The following is a 22,809-nucleotide window of genomic DNA, read 5'->3' as shown; positions in this document are numbered from 1 at the left end:
TACCCCAAATTCCCTCTGTAGAAACATTTGACTCTAATATGTTAAAATAAATAAATAAATAACAATAAAGAAGAAATTTGAAGCTGACTTCATCCAGTGTTCAGAATTCTGTACTAGATATTTATGCAAATTAGCGCATATTTAATTAAATAATGCCTCATTTGCATATTTAAACCTAACATTTTTGAAAACTCGTAATAGAAAAAATATTTGCAATTATCAATGTACTGGGTAAGTAAGGCGATAACTATTAGTTAATGTTTTTACCCTATTCACTTGCAGCCTTAATAATTATATCTAGGCTATATACTGAAATTAAATAGATAAATATGTAAGTCTCATATATTTTTTACTGTGTCAAATTCTATTTTTTTTCATGATACTGTAGCCTAGTGGACTACATTTCCCATCATGCTCCACTCTGATTGCGCCGCCCTTGCTGGGGCGCCCCGTGGCCGCGTCAGTGTTGCGCAGATTCGGTTTGAACCGAAAGCGGAGTGTGACCTTCCCTGGCGGCGGAGACCGGCAGGAGACCGAGCGAGCGGACCCATGTCAGCACTCCCGTCCACGACCCTCGCCACGGAGATGAACAGCAATTTAGCTGGAGATGAAATTGGGTAAGACACGGTGTGCTTATATGACAGTGTTTGGATGTAACGTACTTGTCCCGTTCCAGCGGAGAAAGATGCGCAGCGGGCCGACCGAAGGACAGCAGATCCCAGCGAACCATCCCGCCGAGCTCCGCAACTCACTCTGGTGCACCAGTAATCTCCTTAAATTTGACAACGACGTGTTTATCTTTCAATTTAACTGATAGAATGCTTCAATAACGAAGCTAAGAGATTGACAGAAAAACTGGAGGCTCGTGTCATGCTGCAAGTTTCTTATAAACAAACCGGAGTATTTTATAATGCAAGTTTTATAAACACTTACACGTTGCTTTCTTTCATATGTGACCCAGGACCACAAAACCAGTCATAAGGGTCATGTTTTTTAATTGAGATGTATACATCATCTGAAAGCAGAATAAATAATCTTTCCATTGATGTATTTGTTTGTTATTATAAGACAATATTTGGCTGAGATACAGCTATTTGAAAATCTGGAATCTGAGGGTGCAAAAAAAAAAAAATCAAAATATTGAGAAAAAATTGAGAAAGTTCTTAGCAATGCATATTACTAACCAAAAATTAAGTTTTGATATATTTTACAGTAGGCCATTTACATGGAACATGATCTTTATTTAATATCCTAATGATTTTAGGCATAAAAGAAAATTCAATAATTTTAACCCATACAATGTTTTATTGGCTATTGCTACAAATATGCCCTTGCTACCTATGACTGGTTTTGTGGTCCATGGTCACATATAGTAAGTTTTATAATTAGACTAGAGGCTATAATCACAAACTGGAGACTTGTATCACTGTTGTATGTATATATATATATATATAATCATATTGGAAGATTTCATCTCTCTGACTTCTATACTATAAGATTTATAATCAGACCAGAGGAGAAACTCATGCATGCACAGTGTGACCCAGCCTGCAGCAGTTTTACATCAGCCAGGTTGATTTGTTAAACCGGCTCATGTCTGAGATGGTTTCGGAGTTTATCTGGGGTATTTGAATGTATGGTTGGTTTCTGATTATGACCCGTTAGACCGCACGGATCAGTCTTTCAGTGCCAAGGGCAAACGTGTTTCTCTCCTTCACCTTGACTCATGCTCCTTTCTGAATGAACGCAAATGCATTGTGACGTTCCCTCATCTTTGTGTTGCAGGAAGCTGTTTGTGGGTGGACTGGATTGGAGCACCACCCAGGGTGAGTGTTACTGTCCTATTAACCCTCATATAGTTTTATACAGTAACATCAGTTGCTCTTAAATAATGCAAGTGTGTGCACTGCGAGCCTGTATCACTTTAGTGTGCTGTTCATTAAAAGCACCGTCTTGTTTTGCATTGCTGGCTTGATGCATGCTATAATATTCTCCATAAACTTATATTTGCTCGGCATGTTCTCAGCGTAGAAACCAGGCTGTCACTCAGGGGCTGAGCTTGCCTTTTCAGTATGTGGGTGCAAGTGAGAGAGCCACTTAGATGCAAGCTCCAGAAATCGAATAAAGCCTGTATCAAATAGCATGCGTAAAATGCAATGAGGAAATCGATGGAAAATGATCTAATATTGTTCATGGCGTATGTATTTTTTTGAATGCTTTCTTTTTTTTAATATGTTTTTTGAAATATTTCATCATACATTTCAAAGCCTTGTGTGCTGTACTTGTCATTCCCATCATATGATGATTTTGTGTGACATTTTTAATTGCCATTCTCGTTTTGACGTTACTGCATATAAAACAGAATTGTAATGTTCTGAATTTTGACCTTTGGGCTTTCGTCTAGTGTATTTATAAAGTGTGCTGGAGTGTTATATCAGTTTGCTCAACTGAGATACTGTATTTATTGTGTTGAAAAGTTTGTTAGGTAAGATTAAAAAAAAGAAAAAAAGTTGCAACCAGACTGCATTTTACATTGTGCAAATAAAAAATCTAGTAAAAACATCAATATTGTGAATTTTTATCACAAATTAATTTTTCTGTTAATACATGTTAAGATGTAATTAATTTATGTGCTGAATTTTCATTACTCCAGTCTTCAGTGTCACATGATTCTTCAGAAATCACTCTAATATGCTGATTTGCTGTGTTTGGTGCTGAGTTTTTGGCTCAAGGTCTGCATTTAAAGTCACACCAGAAGTGTTCAGCTGGGATCAGGACTTGGCTTTCTGCAGACCAGTCAAGTTCTTCCACACTGACTCAATCAATCATGTCTTTTTGAACCGTGCCTTACACACAGAGACACTGTCATGTTAGAATAGAAAAGGGTCCTGTCCAAACTGTTGCTATAAAATTAGAAGCACACAATTCCCTAGAATATCATTATATGCTTAAACATTAAGATTTGTACTCATAGAAATTACTAAAGTAATCAAACATGTTCATTAGAAGGGGGTGACCCAATACTTTTGGCAATATAGTGTAATAATACATCTGCGCTGCATTGAGCTGTTGTGCATGTGTTATTGTAGAATCTGTCAGAATGGCTCTGAAAAATGATGATCGGTGGTTATCAGCTGGTGTTGCTTCAAAACCCAGATTTTACATTGGTTTTTAAGGTTGAGGACATGTCATGCAAACTATTAATATATGGATTTTGGTTTCTAGTCTGGTTTGGCTCACTTCTGCCAGTTGTCTCCAAAGCGCTGTAAAGTTTGATTGTACACGTAGATAGGAAATGTTTTTCCTCTTATAATTGATCAGTCTTTTTGTGCTATCCGAACTGTACATTATATGATTTGTTTTTGACCAGACTTTTAATTCTACCAACCAGTTAAGAACCACCGATCTAAATGTAGCAAAGTCGTGTTGTGGACATAATTATTTCTTTCTGTGTTTTGTTAGAGACTTTGCGAAACTACTTTTCTCAGTATGGAGAGGTTGTGGATTGTGTCATCATGAAAGATAAAAGCACAAATCAGTCCAGGGGCTTTGGCTTTGTGAAGTTTAAAGACCCCAACTGCGTACGGACTGTCCTGGACACCAAACCTCATAACCTGGATGGAAGAAATGTGAGGAGAATTGCTGATAATCCCATTTTGCCCTATCACGATAAATTTTAATGCTGAGTTAAATACATAGGCATTATGTGACCCCAAAATCAAGTGCTCTAATGGCATGCTGGTTTTATTTTTTTATTTTTTTTACTGAATAAGTGCTATCTGTTTATTCTTGCAGATCGACCCAAAGCCTTGTACACCTAGAGGTATGCAGCCTGAGAAGACTCGGGCAAAAGATGGCTGGGTAAGAACTTGAAAATGTAAAACCGCATAATTAAAAATAAAATTAAGTATGTTCATTAGAATCTGAAAACTACATGTTTATTTTATTAAAGGGGTAGTTCACCCAAAAATGTAAATACCCCATGATTTACTCACCTTCAAGCCATCCTAGGTGTATATGACTTTCTTCTTTCAGATGAATCAGAGTTATATTAAAAAATGTCCTGGCTTTTTCAAGCTTTATAATGGCACTGAATGGGGGTTGAGATTTGAAGCCAAAAAAATGCATCCATCCATCATGAAAAGTCATTCGCTGGAACGCCACTCTCATGTGGACGTGTAGTTAGTGGAAGATAGAGATTCAAGTTTATAAAGTTTTAAATATGGATATTTTTCTTGCACAAATGCAACGCTTCGCTTCAGAAGGCCTTTATTAACTGCCCGGAGCCACGTGGAGCACTTTTTATGATGGATGGATGCACTTTTTTGGGCTTAAAAATCTAAACACCCATTCATTGCAATTATAAAACTTGGAACAGCCAGGACATTGTTTAACATAACTCCGATTGTATTCGTCTGAAAAAAGAAAATCGTATACATCTAGGATGTCTTGAGGGAGAGTAAATCAATGGATTAATTTTCATTTTTGGGTGAACTATCCCTTTAAATGCTATAATTGTCCAGTCTTTGCCTAACTCAAATGTTCTGTTTGTGTGTGTGTGTGTGTGTTTTAGAAAGGAAGCAAAAGTGACAGCAATAAATCTAAGAAGATATTTGTGGGTGGAATTCCTCATAATTGCGGCGAAGCTGAACTCAGGGATTATTTCAACAGATTTGGAGTGGTGAGATGGACACAGATGCAGAAATGTAGCATTATTCTTTAATTAAGTGTTATTAATAAATTCCATAAAGATGTTGAAAGGATGTCAAACGATGCACAAATGAGCAGGTGCAGTGGAGTCCAAAAGGTTGCATGGCCATGTACTTGCTTATTGATAAGTGACCTAGAAGTGCGAAATCTTATATCTTTTCATTAATTTTACATGACATTTTTACTTTGGTATTCACAGATTTTGAATCCCTTGTTTTTAATATTTTATCACACCTTTGGACCCCACTGTATGTAATATGTATTATATATGATGCTTTTCAATGTCCGTTTCGTCCTTCATGGGTCCTGTTCTCCCTTTTGAAGGTCACAGAGGTGGTAATGATCTATGACGCAGAGAAACAGAGGCCTCGAGGTAATCCACACATTCATATTTGCTCCCATTCAGTCTCTCTGGCTGCGTTTACACTGCAAGTCTTAATGCACAGATCTGATCTTTTGACCATATCCGATTTTTTTGGCCCGTCTGTTTACATTCAGTTTAGACACGACTGGTATCCGATATCTGTGTTTACATTAATTCCCACCCAAAATAATTGTCTGCAGTGATTGCATTGCTATGCACATGGTAGACACTCGGGTTTTAAATGGACATGCTATTAAAATTATTTATATAATTCACGTCGAATGGCCATTATTATTTACCAGCATGGACAACGGCTGTCATGGATGTTTTGCAGCACAAAATCTGACTGTAATTTTAATTTGTTAGACTATTTTATCTACAGCTGAGGTAGAATTCTTTAGTGAAATAAAGATGATATTTATTTAAATGAATTTGAATGAATTAACGAGAGAGAAAGAGAGAGAGAGAACGAACGAACGCATGCACCCACGTGCGAGGGACCAAGTGATTGTGAAGCATTGCGAACAAGCGTCTGTTTAATTACAAAAACTTCTTAGTTATCACCACATTGCTGAGAAATATAATGTAGCTTTTAGCTGTTGTATTTTCAAAATTCTGAATTTGCAATTTCTTAGCTATGTTATATAAAGTTTCCATTTCAATAAAATACGACCGCATAGAGCACGCCAGCATAAAAACGCCATTAAAAATCTTTATGAGCAAACGTGTCGCCCTCGCTTTGGGAGTTCTGTGGAGAATCGGATATGTGTGTTTAGACGTAGGTCGGATGTCCAGATATCGGATATGTATCTGATTGAAAACCACATTTGGAAACGGCTCAGATCGGATACGAAAAAATCGGATCTCGTGTGGATTTTTGTGTTTACACTCGTGCATCAAATTCCGATCTGTGTCAGATGTGGGCAAAAGATCAGATTTTTTCTGCCAGTGTAAATGCAGCCTTTCTCACCTCATACGCAAGACAAACTATTCCGACCCAAAGAGAAGGGAACATCACGCAAGCCATCCACCCCTCTCATGCTTGGTTTGGTGTGTCTCAACTCTTGTATGGTGGCAAGGCAAATCAGCAGCATCCACATGACACGCAAACATTTGCATCAAACATGTTCAGTCAGTTCAGCGTTTTGCACATCTGCCTGTGCCTTAAAGGAGCAATTCACTCCGAGATGAAAAGTGTCTCTCTTTTTTTTTTTTTTTTTTCCCAAAATTAAAATTGTCAATTACTCGCCCTCAAGTAGTTCCAAATCTGTATGAATTTCTTTGTTCTGCTGAACACAAAGGAAGATATTTTGAAGAATGTGGGATACATTCATACAGGTTTGGAACTACTTGAGGGCGAGTAAATTTTCATTTTTGGGTGAACTATCCCTTTAAAACATATAATGCTTGACTCATATGCACTGCTTTTTGTGTTAAGTGCTTTTTGGACAATAACAAGGGACATGCATTTAAGAAGGCTGTTCATAGCTGTATAGGTCACAACAATCCTGGAAAAATGTAACCAATTTCATCATCATTCATTATTTATTATCTATCCAGTACCTGTTTTCCATAACAGCACATATTCAGACCAGCTGAAAATGGCCATGACGTGGTCCAGCTGAAGAACTAAATGAGAAACAAAGCCATCAAAATGAACAGATATTTCATTTTAAAATCCTATTTTGCTCAGTGTTTATGGAAAGATTGCAGCGCACTATTTACATTCACTCAAACCATGTCCTTCCATGTCTTCCAGAAAACTGAACTGCTTTTACTGTTCGAACTTAAATTGCTTTTCACATTTCACTCTTGTTGGGTAAACATGGAATAGTTTGTCATTTGCAGTTGTCTTATTAAATTTCTTGAATTACATTTATGTTAACCTATAGACATTGAATAAGTTTTTTTTAAAATAATGAACATTTACATTTGATTGATCTACGAGTGTTTATTGCAATGTAGTACATTTAAGTAAGCCCTTTCTATCTTTCTTTTTATGTCCCTGTTTTCCTTGTCAAGTGTTTGAATGCATTAACGTTTTTCCTGAGATATGTCTGTTCTTTCTTGTAGGATGCAATACAGATAGTGGCACCACACAGATTAAGGCCTGGTGTGAAACACACACAAGCCTGTTTCTCTGGTGTAAACATGGTTAATGCTTCAATTTGTGCCCTACTACAGGCAGTGACTTGTCATCGTGCTTTCTTTTAACTAAAACCGACTTCCTGTTGAGAGATTCAGTGCGTACAGCGAGGCAGATGGTCTCTGTTTGCGTTTTACTAAATAAGAGTAAAGATTATAGATTATCATACTAAATGTAGTAATTACACACCGTCTAGTTGTTAAAGTCAGGTTTGTGTTCTCACTGGCTTTATGCATGCAGGACTTTAACAATGGCTCAGGATAGTTGACTAGTCCAAGTGCAAATGGGAATGAATTTATAGACACAGCATTGCAAAACCCTCTTCATGAAGTTGTGTCTCTAAATTAATTTCATTTAAGGCACCAGTTCTCAAAGTATCGCCTGTGCAAATTCACCGCTCAAATTGAGTTCAGATGCGGTCCAGTGTGAACGGCTCCTAAACGGGACCTGCTGGATGACAAATTTTCCAGACGGTGCAACAACTAGTCAGTTTTGCTAAGAAGAGACAAAAGTGCATTCAATTGACTTTTAAAAGCCTCTATAGCTTTCTTCTTTAATGAAACCAGGCCTGGTGATGAAGGGCAGGTTGAGTATATTTAGTCCTCATTTAGACAGATGGTTCTGCTCCACATAGTGTACAAATTCTCAGATCTCTTCGGTCTCAAAGGACGTGCAATCGGAATCAGGTTAGATCCCAAAGTGGAGATTCTCACAGCCCAGTTCTGCCACAGTTATCTGATCTGACGGAAACTAGTTCACACTGGTGGATCTGGCGCAGCTAAACTCAGCTGCTGCTGGAGGATTGTGCTCTGTCTTATCGCATAAGTGACCTTGGAATCGTGCTTCGCTTTGATAGCTGTGACTGCGCGACCCCTGTACGCGTGGGTGCACACGGTTGCGTCTTTTCCGTTGTCCTCGAGCCTCCAAGCAGATCTCTGAAATTGAGCATTAACCGGGCTTACGCCACACGAGAAACTGGGCTGCATTAAATGTTTCACAGATATCCTTATATCCTTGTGGTGCTTTTGTTGCAGTGTTACAATCTTCGTTCTCTTGGTTTGCCCAAAGTACTGTAGCATTTTGGGAAGCTTTGAGAAAAACCAGTAAAACCTGTAGTTGTAATGATCATTCTTGTTATGCATTGATAATTGTGGTTGCTGCTCGCATTTGTTGTGTAAGATTGGGGTGGTGATGAAAGTGAGGTTCGGATGAAACTTAAAAGGCAGAAAGAAAAATCAAACCCATAATTTGACAAAGATCCGCCATTAGTACCGTTGAGGTTGCATAAGACCTGACTTTTGTTATAGAATGCCGTCTATGGCTGTTACTCATTAAACACGTTCAGGTTTAAAGTATAATACGTAACGCTTCTGTCCTTTCGGGCCTCCACCTGTGACCTTTCCTGGTGACACGGGCCGGGATGTCATCTGAACCTCAGGTACCCCCCACCCCATCCCTCTTATGTTCTTCTAGCTGTTCTGTCCCAACACCCTGCTGCTCTGTTGACTTTTGGTCGTTGGCTAGGTTTTGGATTTATTACTTTCGAGGCCGAACAATCAGTGGACCAGGCTGTCAACATGCATTTTCACGACATCATGGGCAAAAAAGTGTGTAGTTGTAGTTTTATTTTCCCCTACAACAGAAACTAAAGCTTGGGTGACCAAACATACGCATAAACTAATAGTTGGAAATTTGACATTTGAGTGAGTTTGTTTCTCATTATTGAAAACATTATTTCTCTCCCAATGTGGGAAAAGTTTGCAATATATTGAGCAAAAAAATATTTTATTGTGTTTGTGTTTTGTTACATTTTATGTATTTTTACATAAATTTCTGACCATGTTAGTCGCCCAAGGCTTGGTTCATTTGGACCGCTCCTTTAGGTGCTGTAATGCTGTATAAAAGTGAATAATTATTCAAATAAAGTGAACTATTAGAATGTTTATCTATTATTTTTACATTCTAAATTATCACTGTATGTAAATGCTAAGTGACCTTTAAAGCATTAGTTGTTATATCAGCAATCACCTAAAGAACCGGTTGGTTTTTCTTTTTCTTTTTTTTCTTTTATTCAGGTTGTTACTGTCAGGTCACTTACTATTTGAGTTCTATATTACCCCAGAAGGCAAAGAGAAATCTCAATTAAGTGACCTCAATATTTGAATCTCCATACTGTGTCTGTTAGTCTACTCCAAACGGGTTTTGGGTGGGTAGCTAACGTCTCTGTATCTTAAGATTATTGTCTGATACCTAGGTGTATTAGTCTGTTTTGAGGGATAGTACAAGACTGAACAAGTCGCGTCATGTGTTATCTCACCTCACCAGCTCCACTTAGTAAAATATCACTCCCAGCGTGGCCGGTTTGAGGTTGATCTGCATTTTGAAAAAATATATGTAGCATTTAGACTAATAGCGTCACGCAGGCCCAGAATGCGGAGGGGCCCGTCTCTATGTTTGGTCTCCCGAGGCGTTTCCTTGCTCCGTCATGACTGCAGTGTGCTGATTTAAAGTGAAAAACCATTTCCAGCAAGTTCGTCCAAGACTCCAGAATAGCTCCGTAGTTTTTGTCCTACATTGAGTTTGTTCTCGCCCGCTGACGTTCTCCTTGACTGGGGTCTGTGTTCCTAAAGGAATCAGGTACTACGGTACCTGGGCTATTGTTCTTCACATGACATTATTTCATTGGGGCTTTAAGGGAGGTGGGGCCATATGTTATAAAATTAGAAACTGGAGCATATCAAACTGTGTACCAAATCCCAGCTCTACTGTTAGATGCGAAGACTTGCGCAAGGCCTCCCATCACTCTGAGCGGTGATGCCCGCGGGAATGCGGGGGGGCGTGTTGCCGATGCGAGGGTTGCAGACCACTCGCTCAAACTGATACCTAATTAGGTCGACAGTGAGAGAGGAGGAAAGAGACGAAAAGAGTCGTTACATTTATGCTGCTTTCCAACATAAAAATATCGTCTCTCGCTCTTGATGCAAGGTGACCCCAATAACTCACCCCCTTTAGAGTCTCAGGTCTATTTCTGGATCTCCACTTTAACTGGAGTGAAACTTTCCTGTGTGTGTTAAACCTCGTTTGTCCATTATTTTTTTTTTTTTGAGTGGCAGGAAATAGAATGTCATTCGCCTAATTGGATAATTATATAATTAGTGGTAATTGCTAAGGGAAACATTACTTAGGTCCATACAATGAATCGTATTTTAATCCTCATCATGATTTCTGCCTTTCTTGATTTATTAAGCATAGTTGTTTACAATATTTGCCTGTTGGCTACTTATCCTGATAACATTTCATTTTAAATTGGAATATGTGTAATCTTGCATTGGCAACATGCTTTTGTGGTTGCCAGATTTCAAAAGCTTAAATCCCCCAATCAAAGCTTTTTTCATAAATCAATACATTTTCTACCTTAGTGGTTTATTTAACCTTCCCAACCTGGCAACCATGTGCATGCATCTCTCTATGTTACAGAAAAAACCCCACCGGTAAACATGCATGTGATCTCTATTGACATATTCTGCTCAAATGAAAGTGTAATACAGTCGGTCTGTTTTCTTTCACACAGTCGTTTGTGCTGTTTGCTGAGACTAAATCTGAGCAAACCATTTTTTTTTTTTTTTTGTGGTTATGTGAAAATTTTTAAAATGACAATAATCATGATTGATAATCATGATTATATTGTTTGAACAAAATAATCATGATTTATAATCAAATACATGAATGATACCTCAAATGGTGTTTGGTTTGTTGAGGAGAGGTATTTTAATACTTTGGAGATTAGGTCTGCATAAAAATGAGAATTGAAATATGTTTTCAAAATGCGTATTGTGTAGGGGTGGGCGATTTCCCCGTAGGCACAATTAACCAGTAGAAATTTGTCAAACCAGTAGAGATTTTGAGCTATTATCTCTTATCGCAGTTACACGCTCATGTGACGTTGCTGTTCTACATGGTCACGAAAACGCTTATTCTGCATTGCCGTTTAAAAGGGATTTTAAGCCACTGAAATGCAGTCAGCTGCGAAAGAGAAATCATATATGCTATATGCACTGTGTTTCTGAGCACTGTCAGAGAAGGGAGTATTACACAGAGTTATTTTTGCCGCTTATAGGCCTTGAATGGATAAATAAACATGCACTTGTACATATGTGTCAAAATGCCCGTCTTTGTAAGTATCCTCATAAACGCAGATTTAGGTCTTAAGTGAAAGCAAACAGCTGAGAAAGAAAACACGTGTAACAGTATATTGGATCCAGGCAGCTCTTAAAGTGACAGCAGTCTAATATTCCTGCTGTCTGTCGTTCATATTAATCAAACAACAAAAGAGTGGAAATCTCTCACTGCACTTATTTAAATCACTTTTGTAACTTTAATAATAAGAAATGTTTATTTTACACAGTGAAGAATATTTATTTGTTCTACTGTAGTTTTTTTGTCGTGTTTGCTTGTAGTTTTTTATTCGTATTTAATCGCTGATTGTTTACTTGTCTTCAGTGAACTTGAGTTTTTAAATAATTTTTTTTAATTAAGTTTTATTTTTTTGTCATATTGACACTTGGTGACAAGAATTATGAGATTTCTATGGTAAAAATTGATATCATAAAGACCTTATGTAAAGCAAAAATAACTTTATTGTGATATATATATCGTTACCATGAAATAAAATTACTCCTATCGTGATATAAGATTTTGGTTATATTGCCCACCCCTACTATTGTGAATAGTCATACATGCACGTTTAAATTTTTACATTCTTTTTGAGCATTTTTTTGTTTTGTTTTTTTATATCAAAATGGCATAACTCGACCTTCCGGTGAAACTCTCCAGGGACATATTTTGGACTTCTCCAGTCCTTTTGTCTGCATATATTTTCCCTTTCCTTACCATCGACTGCAAGCTCGCATTGAAATCTGCTTCCATCCAACCAACAACCAATGGATTATTAATTCAAATGTATGTCACAATACGGAAGAAAAAAATTGGTTACTGCTACCATTACATTGCAATTTTAATAGACGTCCCAAGCCATATCTAGAGAACAGAACATTGTAGAGTCTTTAGGGTGGGATCTTTTGATTTGGCCCTGTAAGCATCCGCATAAACGTGCACCTTAACAACCGCTTAGCCACACCTTGGCAAAAACACCTTAGCAGCATAAACAATAGCAAACAGCATTTTTGCCTGCTAATTTTCTGCAGAAAATGTATATTAATTCTCATGTTTGACACAGTATGAAGATTCTTCTCTGATTAGACTTTTGTCTCTCCATTTTTATTATCTGCATGTTAATTATTTGGTACAATTAGATTATCATACATTTAAACACCATTGACACTTATTGTCACTATTGTCATATCTAAACTGAGGTTCTTAAGCATTAGCCAGGGGGAGGTAAGTCTTAATTTTCTATTAGCAGTTTATAACTACTTAAAAGAGCTGAGATGTAAGATATATGAAGGGACAGTGTTTCTCAGGTACATATGTGGTAATGAATATTAATATTCTCAAGTTTACGCAGAACTCGACCTGCTTGATCTGACCTATAGACTTTTAGCAGACTTAAATGTCCCTTTTATAACCAAGTACCTCAGAAACATTGGTTTAAAAACTTATCCAATAGAAGAGACCAAGTATATTCCATTCCATCTGGACTACGGTCATGTATTTGGCCTAAGTAAGAGTATCTTTTCTGAGGTGAGGGCTAAAGTTTCTGATAGGTGAGTGGGGGAGGTAGGCAGTATGTTAATTCTCCTCTCGCTAGTTACGACCTCTTGTCCTTTGTGCAGGTTGAAGTGAAGAAGGCGGAGCCACGGGACAGCAAAGCTCCCGCCCCTGGGCAGCTGGGAGCCAATCAGTGGGGGCCCCGAGCCATCTTAAGCGCAGCCAATGGCTGGGCTGCACAACCGGCTCCGAGCTGGCAGCAGAGCTATGGGCCTCAGGGTGAGTGACACGGTGGGCCAGAACGCAGCGGGAGCGTAACACGTCCCAACCTGAAAATTTATCCTAAGAGCCATCTGGCTAAACCACACTGGGTTTGTCTGCTGTGCGGGGGGGGGGGGGATGTTTTCATGTAGATCTCGCCCGAAATAAGCTTGGCGTGAATCCAGACATACAACACTTTAATTGAACATGTTCTGGCTTCGCCCTTGTTTGATGTACAGTTCTGATTCAGTTTGTAATTTCATGGTCTAGTGGTTGTGAGTTAAAATGTGTTTTTTTTGTTCCAGGTGTTTGGGTGTCTACAGGTCAACCTCTTGGTATGTTTTGTTTTATTGTTCGGTTATTATATTTTGACATTTGAAGTAAAAGGCCTATTCACACATTTCCCTGAATATACTTTATATTTACACTGCTGTTAAAAAACCAGTAATATTGTGAAATAATATTACACTTTAAAATAACTGTGTTCTATTTTCAATATATCTTATATATCTATATCAATATATCTTCAGTGTCACCCGATCCTTCAGAAATCATTCTAATATGCTGATTTGGCAAACATTTTTTATTGTTTCTTAATATTGAAAACAGTTGTGCTGCTTAATATTTTTGTGGAAACCATGATATATATATATATATATATATATATATATATTTTAGAATTGCTCTGATTCAAAAGAACAGCATTTATTTGAAATAGAAATTTTCTGTCATTTTTGATCAATTTAATGCAGTTTTGCTGAATAAACTTTTTTTTTTTTATTACTTTATAAACTATTGCATTAATTAATATTTTATTCATAAATATGCTGAACCCAAACTGTTAAACTTTGGAATACACACACACACACACACACACACACACACACACACGTGTATATATATATGATCATTTACATTTACATTTATTCATTTTAGCTGACGCTTTTATCCAAAGCGACTTACAATTGCTATATATGTCAGAGGTCGCACGCCTCTGGAGCAACTAGGGGTTAAGTGTCTTGCTCAGGGACACATTGGTGTCTCACAGTGGATTCGAACCCGGGTCTCTCACACCAAAGGCATGTGTCTTATCCACTGCGCCATCACCACCCCATAAATTTTAAAATACCTCATTTAAAATAATTAATATATATATTTATTATTTTATTAATATTTTACATATATTGTTTGTATGTTGAACAATTTATTTAGTGAAATTACATTTCATAAAGTAAAGTTTGGTATTTGGTGTGCATAGTTTATTTTATAAATATTTTATACTTGTTCAGTTGCATCAGACTTAACCTGAGTGAGTTTTGACTAAAATGTGATGCGTGTGGACCCCCTCTGTGTTTCAGGTGGGTATGGACCTCCTTTACCTGCTGGCCGTGGGGCACCCGCACAACCTCCTTCTCCATTTAATGCATTTATAGTTGCAGCACCACATACAGGGGCATTTGGGGCACCTCAGGGATACCCCCAGCAGGGCTTTAGCACACAACCTCAGTTTGGTAAGTGAAAGTTTTGATATTTTTTGCAGTGCCATTTCTATATATGACTTAAAGACTCTACTCAACCATGTGATATATATATTCCTGCATTATTTTTATTTTTTTTGTCAACATAGGATATAGCTTTGGAACACCTCAAGGTGACCAGTTTGTAGCACAGGGAATGCCTCCCCCTCCCGCCACGCCGGGCGCAGGCCCTTTAGGTTTTGCCCCTGCCACAACTCCCTCTCAGGACCTGAGCAAAGCCGCCCCAGCACAGCCAGACTTCTCCTACAGCCAGTATGGTAAGAGCGCACTAAACCGTGGCACCAAACCACTGCAGATGTGCTGTAGCCCATCACAGTGGTTCTGCTTCCTGTTCACACAGCTGAACGGGCATGATGACATCACATACACACGCTTCCACACAGACGCTCAGTTTATTTACCCTCAATCAAGATATATGTGGTCTGTGGGGGTTTATCCAGTGGTATGTGTGAATTAGATCATCCTGTACTGCAATGCTGCTTTTGACCAGATGATGCTTCATCCTAACGCAGACAAGGGTTTTCATCTGTAGATGTCGCGGCGTTGGATGGTTGGGGTGCCGATGGGAAAAAGTCGCAGTGCATGTGAGATTTAAGTGACTTCGGACTTTCATCAAGTATAAGATATACAAAGAACGCCTCTTGGTGCAGGTGCCGACACAGTACAGAAATCTGGAGCATCCATTAGAATATAGAAAAAAATAGAGCTGACCCTACAGAAATAGCCATAGACCCCTGGTTCATAGAAGCGACCAGAGCTAAAAGCATCTGGAGGCCGGCGAGATGTGGGATGCTGTACATTTAGTGGTGAAGCTGCTGTTACTGTAGCAATTATTACTACAACAAACCTCCAACCCTAAATATTATAATTCTCCACATTATTCATTACCTTCCATTTGTGCTACAAACCTGAATGATGCCTCTAATCAAATTCTGTCATCATTAACTCATTTCATTCCAAACCCTGCAGAAGTCAAAAGAAGATATTCTGAAGAATATTGGTAACCAAACTGCTTTTTGTATGAAAACGCCTTTCGGAATTCTCTAAATATCTTCTTTAACATTCCATACAGGTTTGGAATGACATGAAAGTTAATAAATGATGACAATTTTCATTTTGGGGTGAACCGGTCCATATCTAGGCACAGAAAATCAGCTGTGTAAAAAGAAAATCAGTACTCGTAAAAAAACAAAAAAAAAAAAAAACCCTAGCAACCATTTAGAACACCTTAGCAATTACATACTTAAGAAACCACCAAGGACACCATAGCATTCACCCAGATCACATAAGCTATCATACACTTTACCAACATGCTAACAACCACTCATTACACCTTAGGAACTGAATACCTTAGAAACCATCAAGAACACCCAAGCAACTGCATAGCAACTTGCTAACAACCTGCCCACATCACCTTACCAACCACATAGCAACATTTTGGCAACCATGCAGATCACATTAGCAATCATATGCTTTAACAACAGCAGCATAGCAAAACGCTAACCATCATGCACAGCATCTTAGCAATCCCATCCAGAACACTACAGGAAACGTACTTTAGCAACACCCAGCACACCCTAGCAACTGCACAGCAAAATGCTAACAACCACTCAGAACATCTTAACAATGACATAGTAACTTTCTAGCAACCACTCAAAACACCCTAGCAATGTCCTAGCAACCTGTCAAACCACCTTACCAAATGAATACTTCGGCAACCATCAAGAACACCCCGGTAACTACAAAGCAACTCTCTAACAAGCACTATCATCTTTACAGCTGCATAACAACATTCTGGCAACCACCCAGATTATCTTACTGACTACATAGCAGTGTCCTAGCAACCACCCAGGACACCTTAGCCATTGTATACGTTGTATATTGCAACCACACTGCAAAATGCTAATAACTACCCAAAACACCCTATCAATGTCCTAGCAACCACTTAGAATGACCACTTAGAACAACTTAGAAACTCGCTAACAACAGTCTCACCCTAGTAACCATCCAGATCATCTTACCAACCACATAGCAATGTTCAACCAGCCACCCAGAACACTTTACCAGTTGTATAATTAACCACATAGAATACTTAAGCAACTGTACAGCAATATCCTAGAAAACCACCCAAAACACCCTAGCAATGTCCTAGCCAACCACTCAGAACACCTTTGCAACCTTCAAGAACAACCTAGCAACTGCATTGCAACTCAACTAACAACTCACATCTGTGCAACCACATAGCATCCTGGCAGCCTCCCAGATCAGCCTACCAACCACATAGCAACATCTTAGCAACCACCCAGAACATCTTAGCAGCTGTATACTTTAACAAGAGACAGCAAAAGCAAAATGCTAAAGACCACTCAGAACATCTTCACAACTGCAGAACAATGTCCTAGCAACCACCCAGAACCTTAGTAACTGAATACCTTAGCAACCACCAAAAACCCAGTAACTGCATACAAACACTTTCATCTTTGCAACTGCATAACATACTAGCAACCACCCAGATCACTCTATCAACCACATATAACTTTACCATTTGTACAATCAAGCAACCACATATAACACTGGAGTGACCAGGTCCTAGCAACCACTCAGAACACCTTAGCAACAACATTACTTAGAAACCATTCAGAACACCCTACCAACCACATAGCAACTAATTACCTACCAGTCTAATCTTTGCAACTATACAACAACATAACAACAACCCAACAACACTTTAAAAATCATGTCCTTCAGCAACCACCCAGAACACCCTAATAACCTCACATCAAAGCGTTACAGTCACTCAGAACATCTTAGTAACCACATAGCAACATCCTAGCATCCTGGTAATGTCCTAGCAACCACTCAGAACCCCTTAAAGGAACACTCCACCTTTTTTTTGAAAATAGGTTCATTTTACAACTCCCCAAGAGTTAAACAGTTGAGTTTTACCATTTTTGAATCCATTCGGCCGATCTCCGGGTCTGGCGGTAGCACTTTTGGCTTAGTTTAGCATAGCTCATTGAATCGGTTTAGACCATTAGCATCTCGCTCAAAAATGACCAAATTTAAAACTTGACTCTTCTGTAGTTACATCATGTACTAAGACTGACAGAAAATGAAAAGTTGCGATTTTCTAGGCCGATATGGCTAGGAACTATAATAATCAAGAAACTTTGCTGCCGTACCATGGGTGCAGCAGGCCCAATGATATTACGCAGCGCCTGAAAGTAGTCCCCAGCTATATCATAACTAGTTAATTTGCTGGGGACTACTTTCAGGCGCTGCGTAATATCAGTACTAATATGAATGACAGACAGCAGGAATATTAGACTGCTGTCACTTTAAGAGCTGCCCGGATCCAATCGACCACGTAGCACAGCAACGTCATACGAGCATGTAACCGCGATAGAGAAGATAGTCCAAAATCTCTACCAGTTGACAAATTTCTACCACTATATCACCTATCCCTATCTGAGTTAAATGTGTGGCTTTACACCAGAATCGATACTAAAAATATAGAGTCATTTGGGGCGTAATAAACATCAATCATTTTAAAAGAATGTTATGTCAGAACAATCAAGGATGAAGTCTTTGAGCCCGATTTAGACCCATCACTTTTCTTTGCCGTACATAAAGGGCTGTTAGCATGGGGTCAGGCTATCTGTGTGGGCTGGATGTATGTATGGGTGGTCTTACAAGGCAGTCTCATCAGCCGCTGTTTGTCATGCCTCCGCTTTGCTTCCATTCATCAGCACCTCGATGGCCGAGCAGCCTGATAAGCATACTCATTTAGAAACAGCGCGGGGCCGATCCATCCACATGTTCTGTTCATGAGCCCTGAGAGCAGGCGAGGGCAGGGTTCACCTGGGTAGGAGCTGTAAGGTAGTAGTTAAGTCAGACTCTCTTTGGGTCGAGTCAACCTGGTCTCCTCATCTCCCTGCTAGGCTTGGGTAACTATCCTCAGGACCCCTCTGCCTACGGACCAACGCGTCCTTCTCACACTTATGTACAGGAAGAGCAGGGATATAGCGCAGGTAGGTGAGCAACTGCATCCTACAATCACTTAAACCCAATAGAACAAACATCAGGCTTCGGTTCTGTTTCTCATGCATCCCATGTACAATATGCATATGCCGTATGCATATTCTACATCAATCTCTTCGGTTTCTCATGGGATATACTAAAGTACAGCTACATGTCATTCGGAGGGCCTCAAAAGACGCATGTTTGAATGAAATACAATGAATCCATGTTTGTGTTTGTTGATCTGAATCTCTCAGTATTGTAACTCGTATGGCTTGTAGCTGTAGTTTATTATATGAACAAAACTGACGGCTTGCTTCAGATGTTCTTTTTCCAATCACTGCATTGCTTTGCTAGCAAAAGGATGATCTAATATTGTCTCTGCTGGGTTTTCTGTGGATTCTGTGCCCCTCGTGACAAACACGGCTGAACAAATCTGTCCGGATTTGGCGACCGCTGGCAATTCAATTCTTTACTCAACTCTTAAAAGTAATGCATTCTCATCATTTGTGTTCCTGTAGTCTAGCGTTTCACTTTCATCTAGAGTTTTAGGATTAAACTCTCTCCAAAATGCATTTCTGCCTTTGATGTCTGTGTTTTAATTTTTCCAGACTGCTTTAAATGTGTTTTCATGTCATCATACTTTTTGTTTGTAGCTGTTTCCTGTTTGGTTAATTATGTTTTGAGTCTTTCTTTTTTAGATGCATTGGACATACTTTGGCCACATACAGACCACAAAGCTGCTTGTGTACAGAATTGACGTTGCGATAACCACAACAAAAAGAAAAATGGATGCCAACAGTTTCATCTGCTCGTGTTACCCATTTTCAACCAAAGTAATATTAGCAAGATCTATAACCGCATAGAAATGAGTAAACAACTATAGAATTTTTCAGGAGTGAATTTGGTTGTAGAGTTATAAAATTGAACCGAACGAGACTGAACTCGTAAATCCAAAGTATACTTCAGTTTTACTGCAAACAGTTAGCGTATGTGTACAGCTGAGCGCTTTCCGATTTCACACCTTCACAACCAGCTCTGATTACTAAAATCAGTAATGACCAGATTACTAGTCTTGTTCTTTTTCTCATCCCCTTAAATCCATATAAAGCCTATATTTATTTACATTTGTTAAATAAACAGTCTTTAAAAAAGTTACCCCTAATGTTCAAGTAGAAAGTCAAAGATCATCTAAAAAGCCTACTTTTAACAACCTTAAAATTGATCATGTTTTATTGCAGCTACAGTGACAAATTTGGACAAACTTGCAGAATTAATAGTAATTAATCTTTTAAAGGGATAGTTCACCCAAAAATGAAGTTTTTTTTCCATTTCTCCAATGGAAGTCAATGGCTGCTGTCAACTGTATGGTTACCAACGTTTTTCGAAATCTCTTCTTTTGTGTTCAGTACGGTAAAGAAACTCATACAGGTTTGAAACAACTCGAGGGTGAGTAAATGATGACTATTTTCATTTTTGGGTGAGCTACCCCTTTAAGTAAACAGACTTGAACCATTAAAGTGCCCCTATTAAGCCTTTTCGAATATTACCTTTCATGCAGTGCGTCATGTAGCAGTATGTGAACATAAACTTTCTGCAAAGTTGTGAAGGCGAAAGTGCACGATATATAAAGTTATTGTCTTTCATAAAAAATAGTCGGCTTGCAATCGCCTAAACGAGTCGTTAGGAATTCGAATCTTAATCTGTTACGGTACAATCTGTAATACATTTGCATAATGGGCTGTCATTCGCACTGCACGTGGTAGACCAATCACAGCAGCGAGTGCTCACGGAAAGGAGGGGTTTAGAGAGACCGATTCGTCGAATTGCTTCGCACGAGTCGTTTAGGAACCATTTAGAAATGAGGTCAAATTAAACCTATTTTTTGAGAAAACTAAACGTTTTTTTTTTTAACCTTGGATGCATGTAAACCTGTTTTAGGAGACTCATAAAACAATATTAGCAACCTTAAAAATGGCATAATAGGGGCACTTTAAAGTTCATTTTTCATAGAGACAAGTAAGCGCAAAAAAATCATGTCACGTGTACTGTGCAAAAACCAAAGCATACTTTGGACTAACGAGAAGTGTCAACTGTATTTAGCTGTGGTGTGTACGTGGCCTTGGTCTTTAGAAGAGAAAAATCGAGCAAACGCAATCAAATGCTGAGGGGTTACAAGAGATGTCCTGAAAGCCTGGTCACATGCTGGCGCTTCCAAGTTTACTGGTGTTTAATATCACATCCCATGTTTTCATGTCTGTTGAGACAGGTTATGGGCAGGACATGAGTGCTTTTGGTCATAGCTTTGCAGACCCCAGCCAGCAAACTGCCTCGTACGCCGCAGCCCCCTCCGCACCCTCGTCAGGAGCCCAGGCGGCCGCCAACAGCTTCGGACGAGGACAGAACCACAATGTACAGGGCTTCCACCCCTACCGGCGCTGAGCTGCTCTCCCACCCCCAATGCAATACACATCGTCAGGGATACAGACGTTTTGAGCACGAGAACTGGATTGCAGGAGCAAATAAAAGGGGTTTTATTGTGTGTAAATTGTGAACAGGGGCTCTACTCCGATAATAGGAGACCACTGTACTCTTCTATATTTTGTAGTAGGACTGAACTACTGAAGTATTTAGCAATAGATTTGGATTGTCTGGTCAAACATCAGCACAGAACAGACGCACCAGACGTCAGCTACAGGGTCTCCCAATTATTCAGCTTTAATTATATTAGTGGGGAAATGTTTTTATTTTCAATTTTGTGAGTTTTGTTTACTCTATGAGCCTTTTACCATTTTATTTAAGTTTGAAATAGATTACAAATGTGTATTATACACCTAAACTGTGCAATTTTTTAAAGAATTTTGTACTAATATATGTGCGCTTTTCTTGTTTTTTTATTTAAGGATGTAGACTTCCCTCAGGTGGCTGTTAGTGCACTTTGCACTTATGCAAAAAAGAAAATACACACAAAAATGAGAGTTTATTTGAAATAAATGATTTAAATAAAACATGTTGTGCAGATTCATTGAGGTGATGTTTTAATTGTTTTTAAATTTACATGAACGCAAGACTTTCCATCTATCTGTTTCAACGTGAACTCGTCAAATATTAAAATAAGTGCAATGTCCACGGTTTTGTATAGTATGGCATCATCCCAGTATTATATTAGTGTAAATATATCTGACCCTGGACCACAAAAGCAGTCTTAAGTCGCTGGGGTATATTTGTAGCAATAGCCAAAAATACATTGTATGGGTCAAAATTATAAATTTTTCTTTTATGCCAAAAATCATTAGGATATTAAGTAAAGATTATATTCCATGAAGATATTTTGTAAATTTAATACAATAAATACATTCAAACTTAATTTTTGATTAGTAATATACATTGCTAAGAACGTCATTTGGACAACTTTAAAGGCAATTTTTTTAATATTTAGATTTTTTTGCACCCTCAGATTCCAGATTTTCAAATAGTTGCATCTCAGCCAAATATTGTCCGATCCTAACAAACCATACATCAATGGAAAGATTATTTATTCAGCTTTTTGATACTTATGACTGGTTTTGTGGTCCATGGTCATGTGTTTTTTAACACCTTTTTGGCCTTACTAGGTTTGCAGCATTAAGTATGAATATTTTATGTAGTCTAAAAATATGAGGTCATGAAAGCTGAATGCATAATAACTGTTAATATTAAAGAGAGTACAGGACATCAACTGCCAAAAAGTATGTCAACTACATATATTATTTATATATAAATGTGCATACATAAAACATGTTAAATCAAATGCTAATGATTATGTTTATATATAAACAAATTGCATATGTAGCCTACCAGAAATCATAAAAATCTGGGTTTGGTAAGATTTTTGTATGCAAGTATGCTTACAATGCTGCATTTATTTGATAAAAAAACAGGAATACGCTGAAATATTATTTCAAAGTAAAAATGTAATCTATTTCTGTGATCAAAGCTGAATTTTCAGCATCATTAATCTAGTCTTAAGTGGCACATGATCCTTCAGAAATCATTCTATTATGATGGTTTGCTGCTCAAGAAGCATTTCTGACTATCACTGGAAACCATGATACACTTCTGCA

At 38.3% G+C, this 22,809-nt stretch overlaps 1 protein-coding gene across 5 annotated transcripts; it reads left to right on the top strand.

Moving 5' to 3' along the window:
• Positions 1 to 468: 468 nt before the first annotated feature.
• On the top strand, positions 469 to 21,833 carry LOC306857077 (DAZ-associated protein 1-like). 5 transcript variants are annotated; one of them, XM_079396747.1, is made up of 13 exons: positions 469 to 617; positions 1,786 to 1,826; positions 3,463 to 3,629; positions 3,796 to 3,861; positions 4,574 to 4,681; positions 5,035 to 5,083; positions 8,694 to 8,827; positions 13,013 to 13,166; positions 13,454 to 13,483; positions 14,507 to 14,659; positions 14,776 to 14,943; positions 18,628 to 18,717; positions 20,976 to 21,729. In XM_079396747.1, the coding sequence occupies exons 1-13, from the start codon at positions 550 to 552 to the stop codon at positions 21,146 to 21,148; spliced, it is 1,401 nt and encodes a 466-aa protein (XP_079252873.1). In that variant the 5' UTR covers positions 469 to 549; the 3' UTR covers positions 21,149 to 21,729. The 5 variants fall into 5 exon arrangements, with proteins under 5 accessions (XP_079252873.1, XP_079252874.1, XP_079252876.1 ...); XM_079396748.1 differs by having other exon boundaries at positions 8,745 to 8,827; positions 20,976 to 21,724; XM_079396750.1 differs by lacking the exon at positions 18,628 to 18,717 and having other exon boundaries at positions 8,745 to 8,827; positions 20,976 to 21,833.
• The last annotated feature ends 976 nt before the right edge of the window (positions 21,834 to 22,809 follow it).

Source organism: Barbus barbus (assembly GCF_936440315.1).
Source record: "Barbus barbus genome assembly, chromosome: 37".
NCBI lineage: Eukaryota > Metazoa > Chordata > Actinopteri > Cypriniformes > Cyprinidae > Barbus > Barbus barbus.
The sequence above is the reverse complement of the archived record's forward strand: the minus strand, read 5'-3'. Positions and strand labels throughout refer to the sequence as shown.

Coding starts and splice junctions, on each gene's coding strand:
- LOC306857077 (XM_079396747.1), top strand. CDS start 550: ATGTCAGCACTCCCGTCCACGACCCTCGCCACGGAGATGAACAGCAAT. Junction 5,084..8,693: donor AGAGAAACAGAGGCCTCGAG/GTAATCCACACA, acceptor ATGTTCTTCTAG/CTGTTCTGTCCCAACACCCT. Junction 14,660..14,775: donor TAGCACACAACCTCAGTTTG/GTAAGTGAAAGT, acceptor TTGTCAACATAG/GATATAGCTTTGGAACACCT.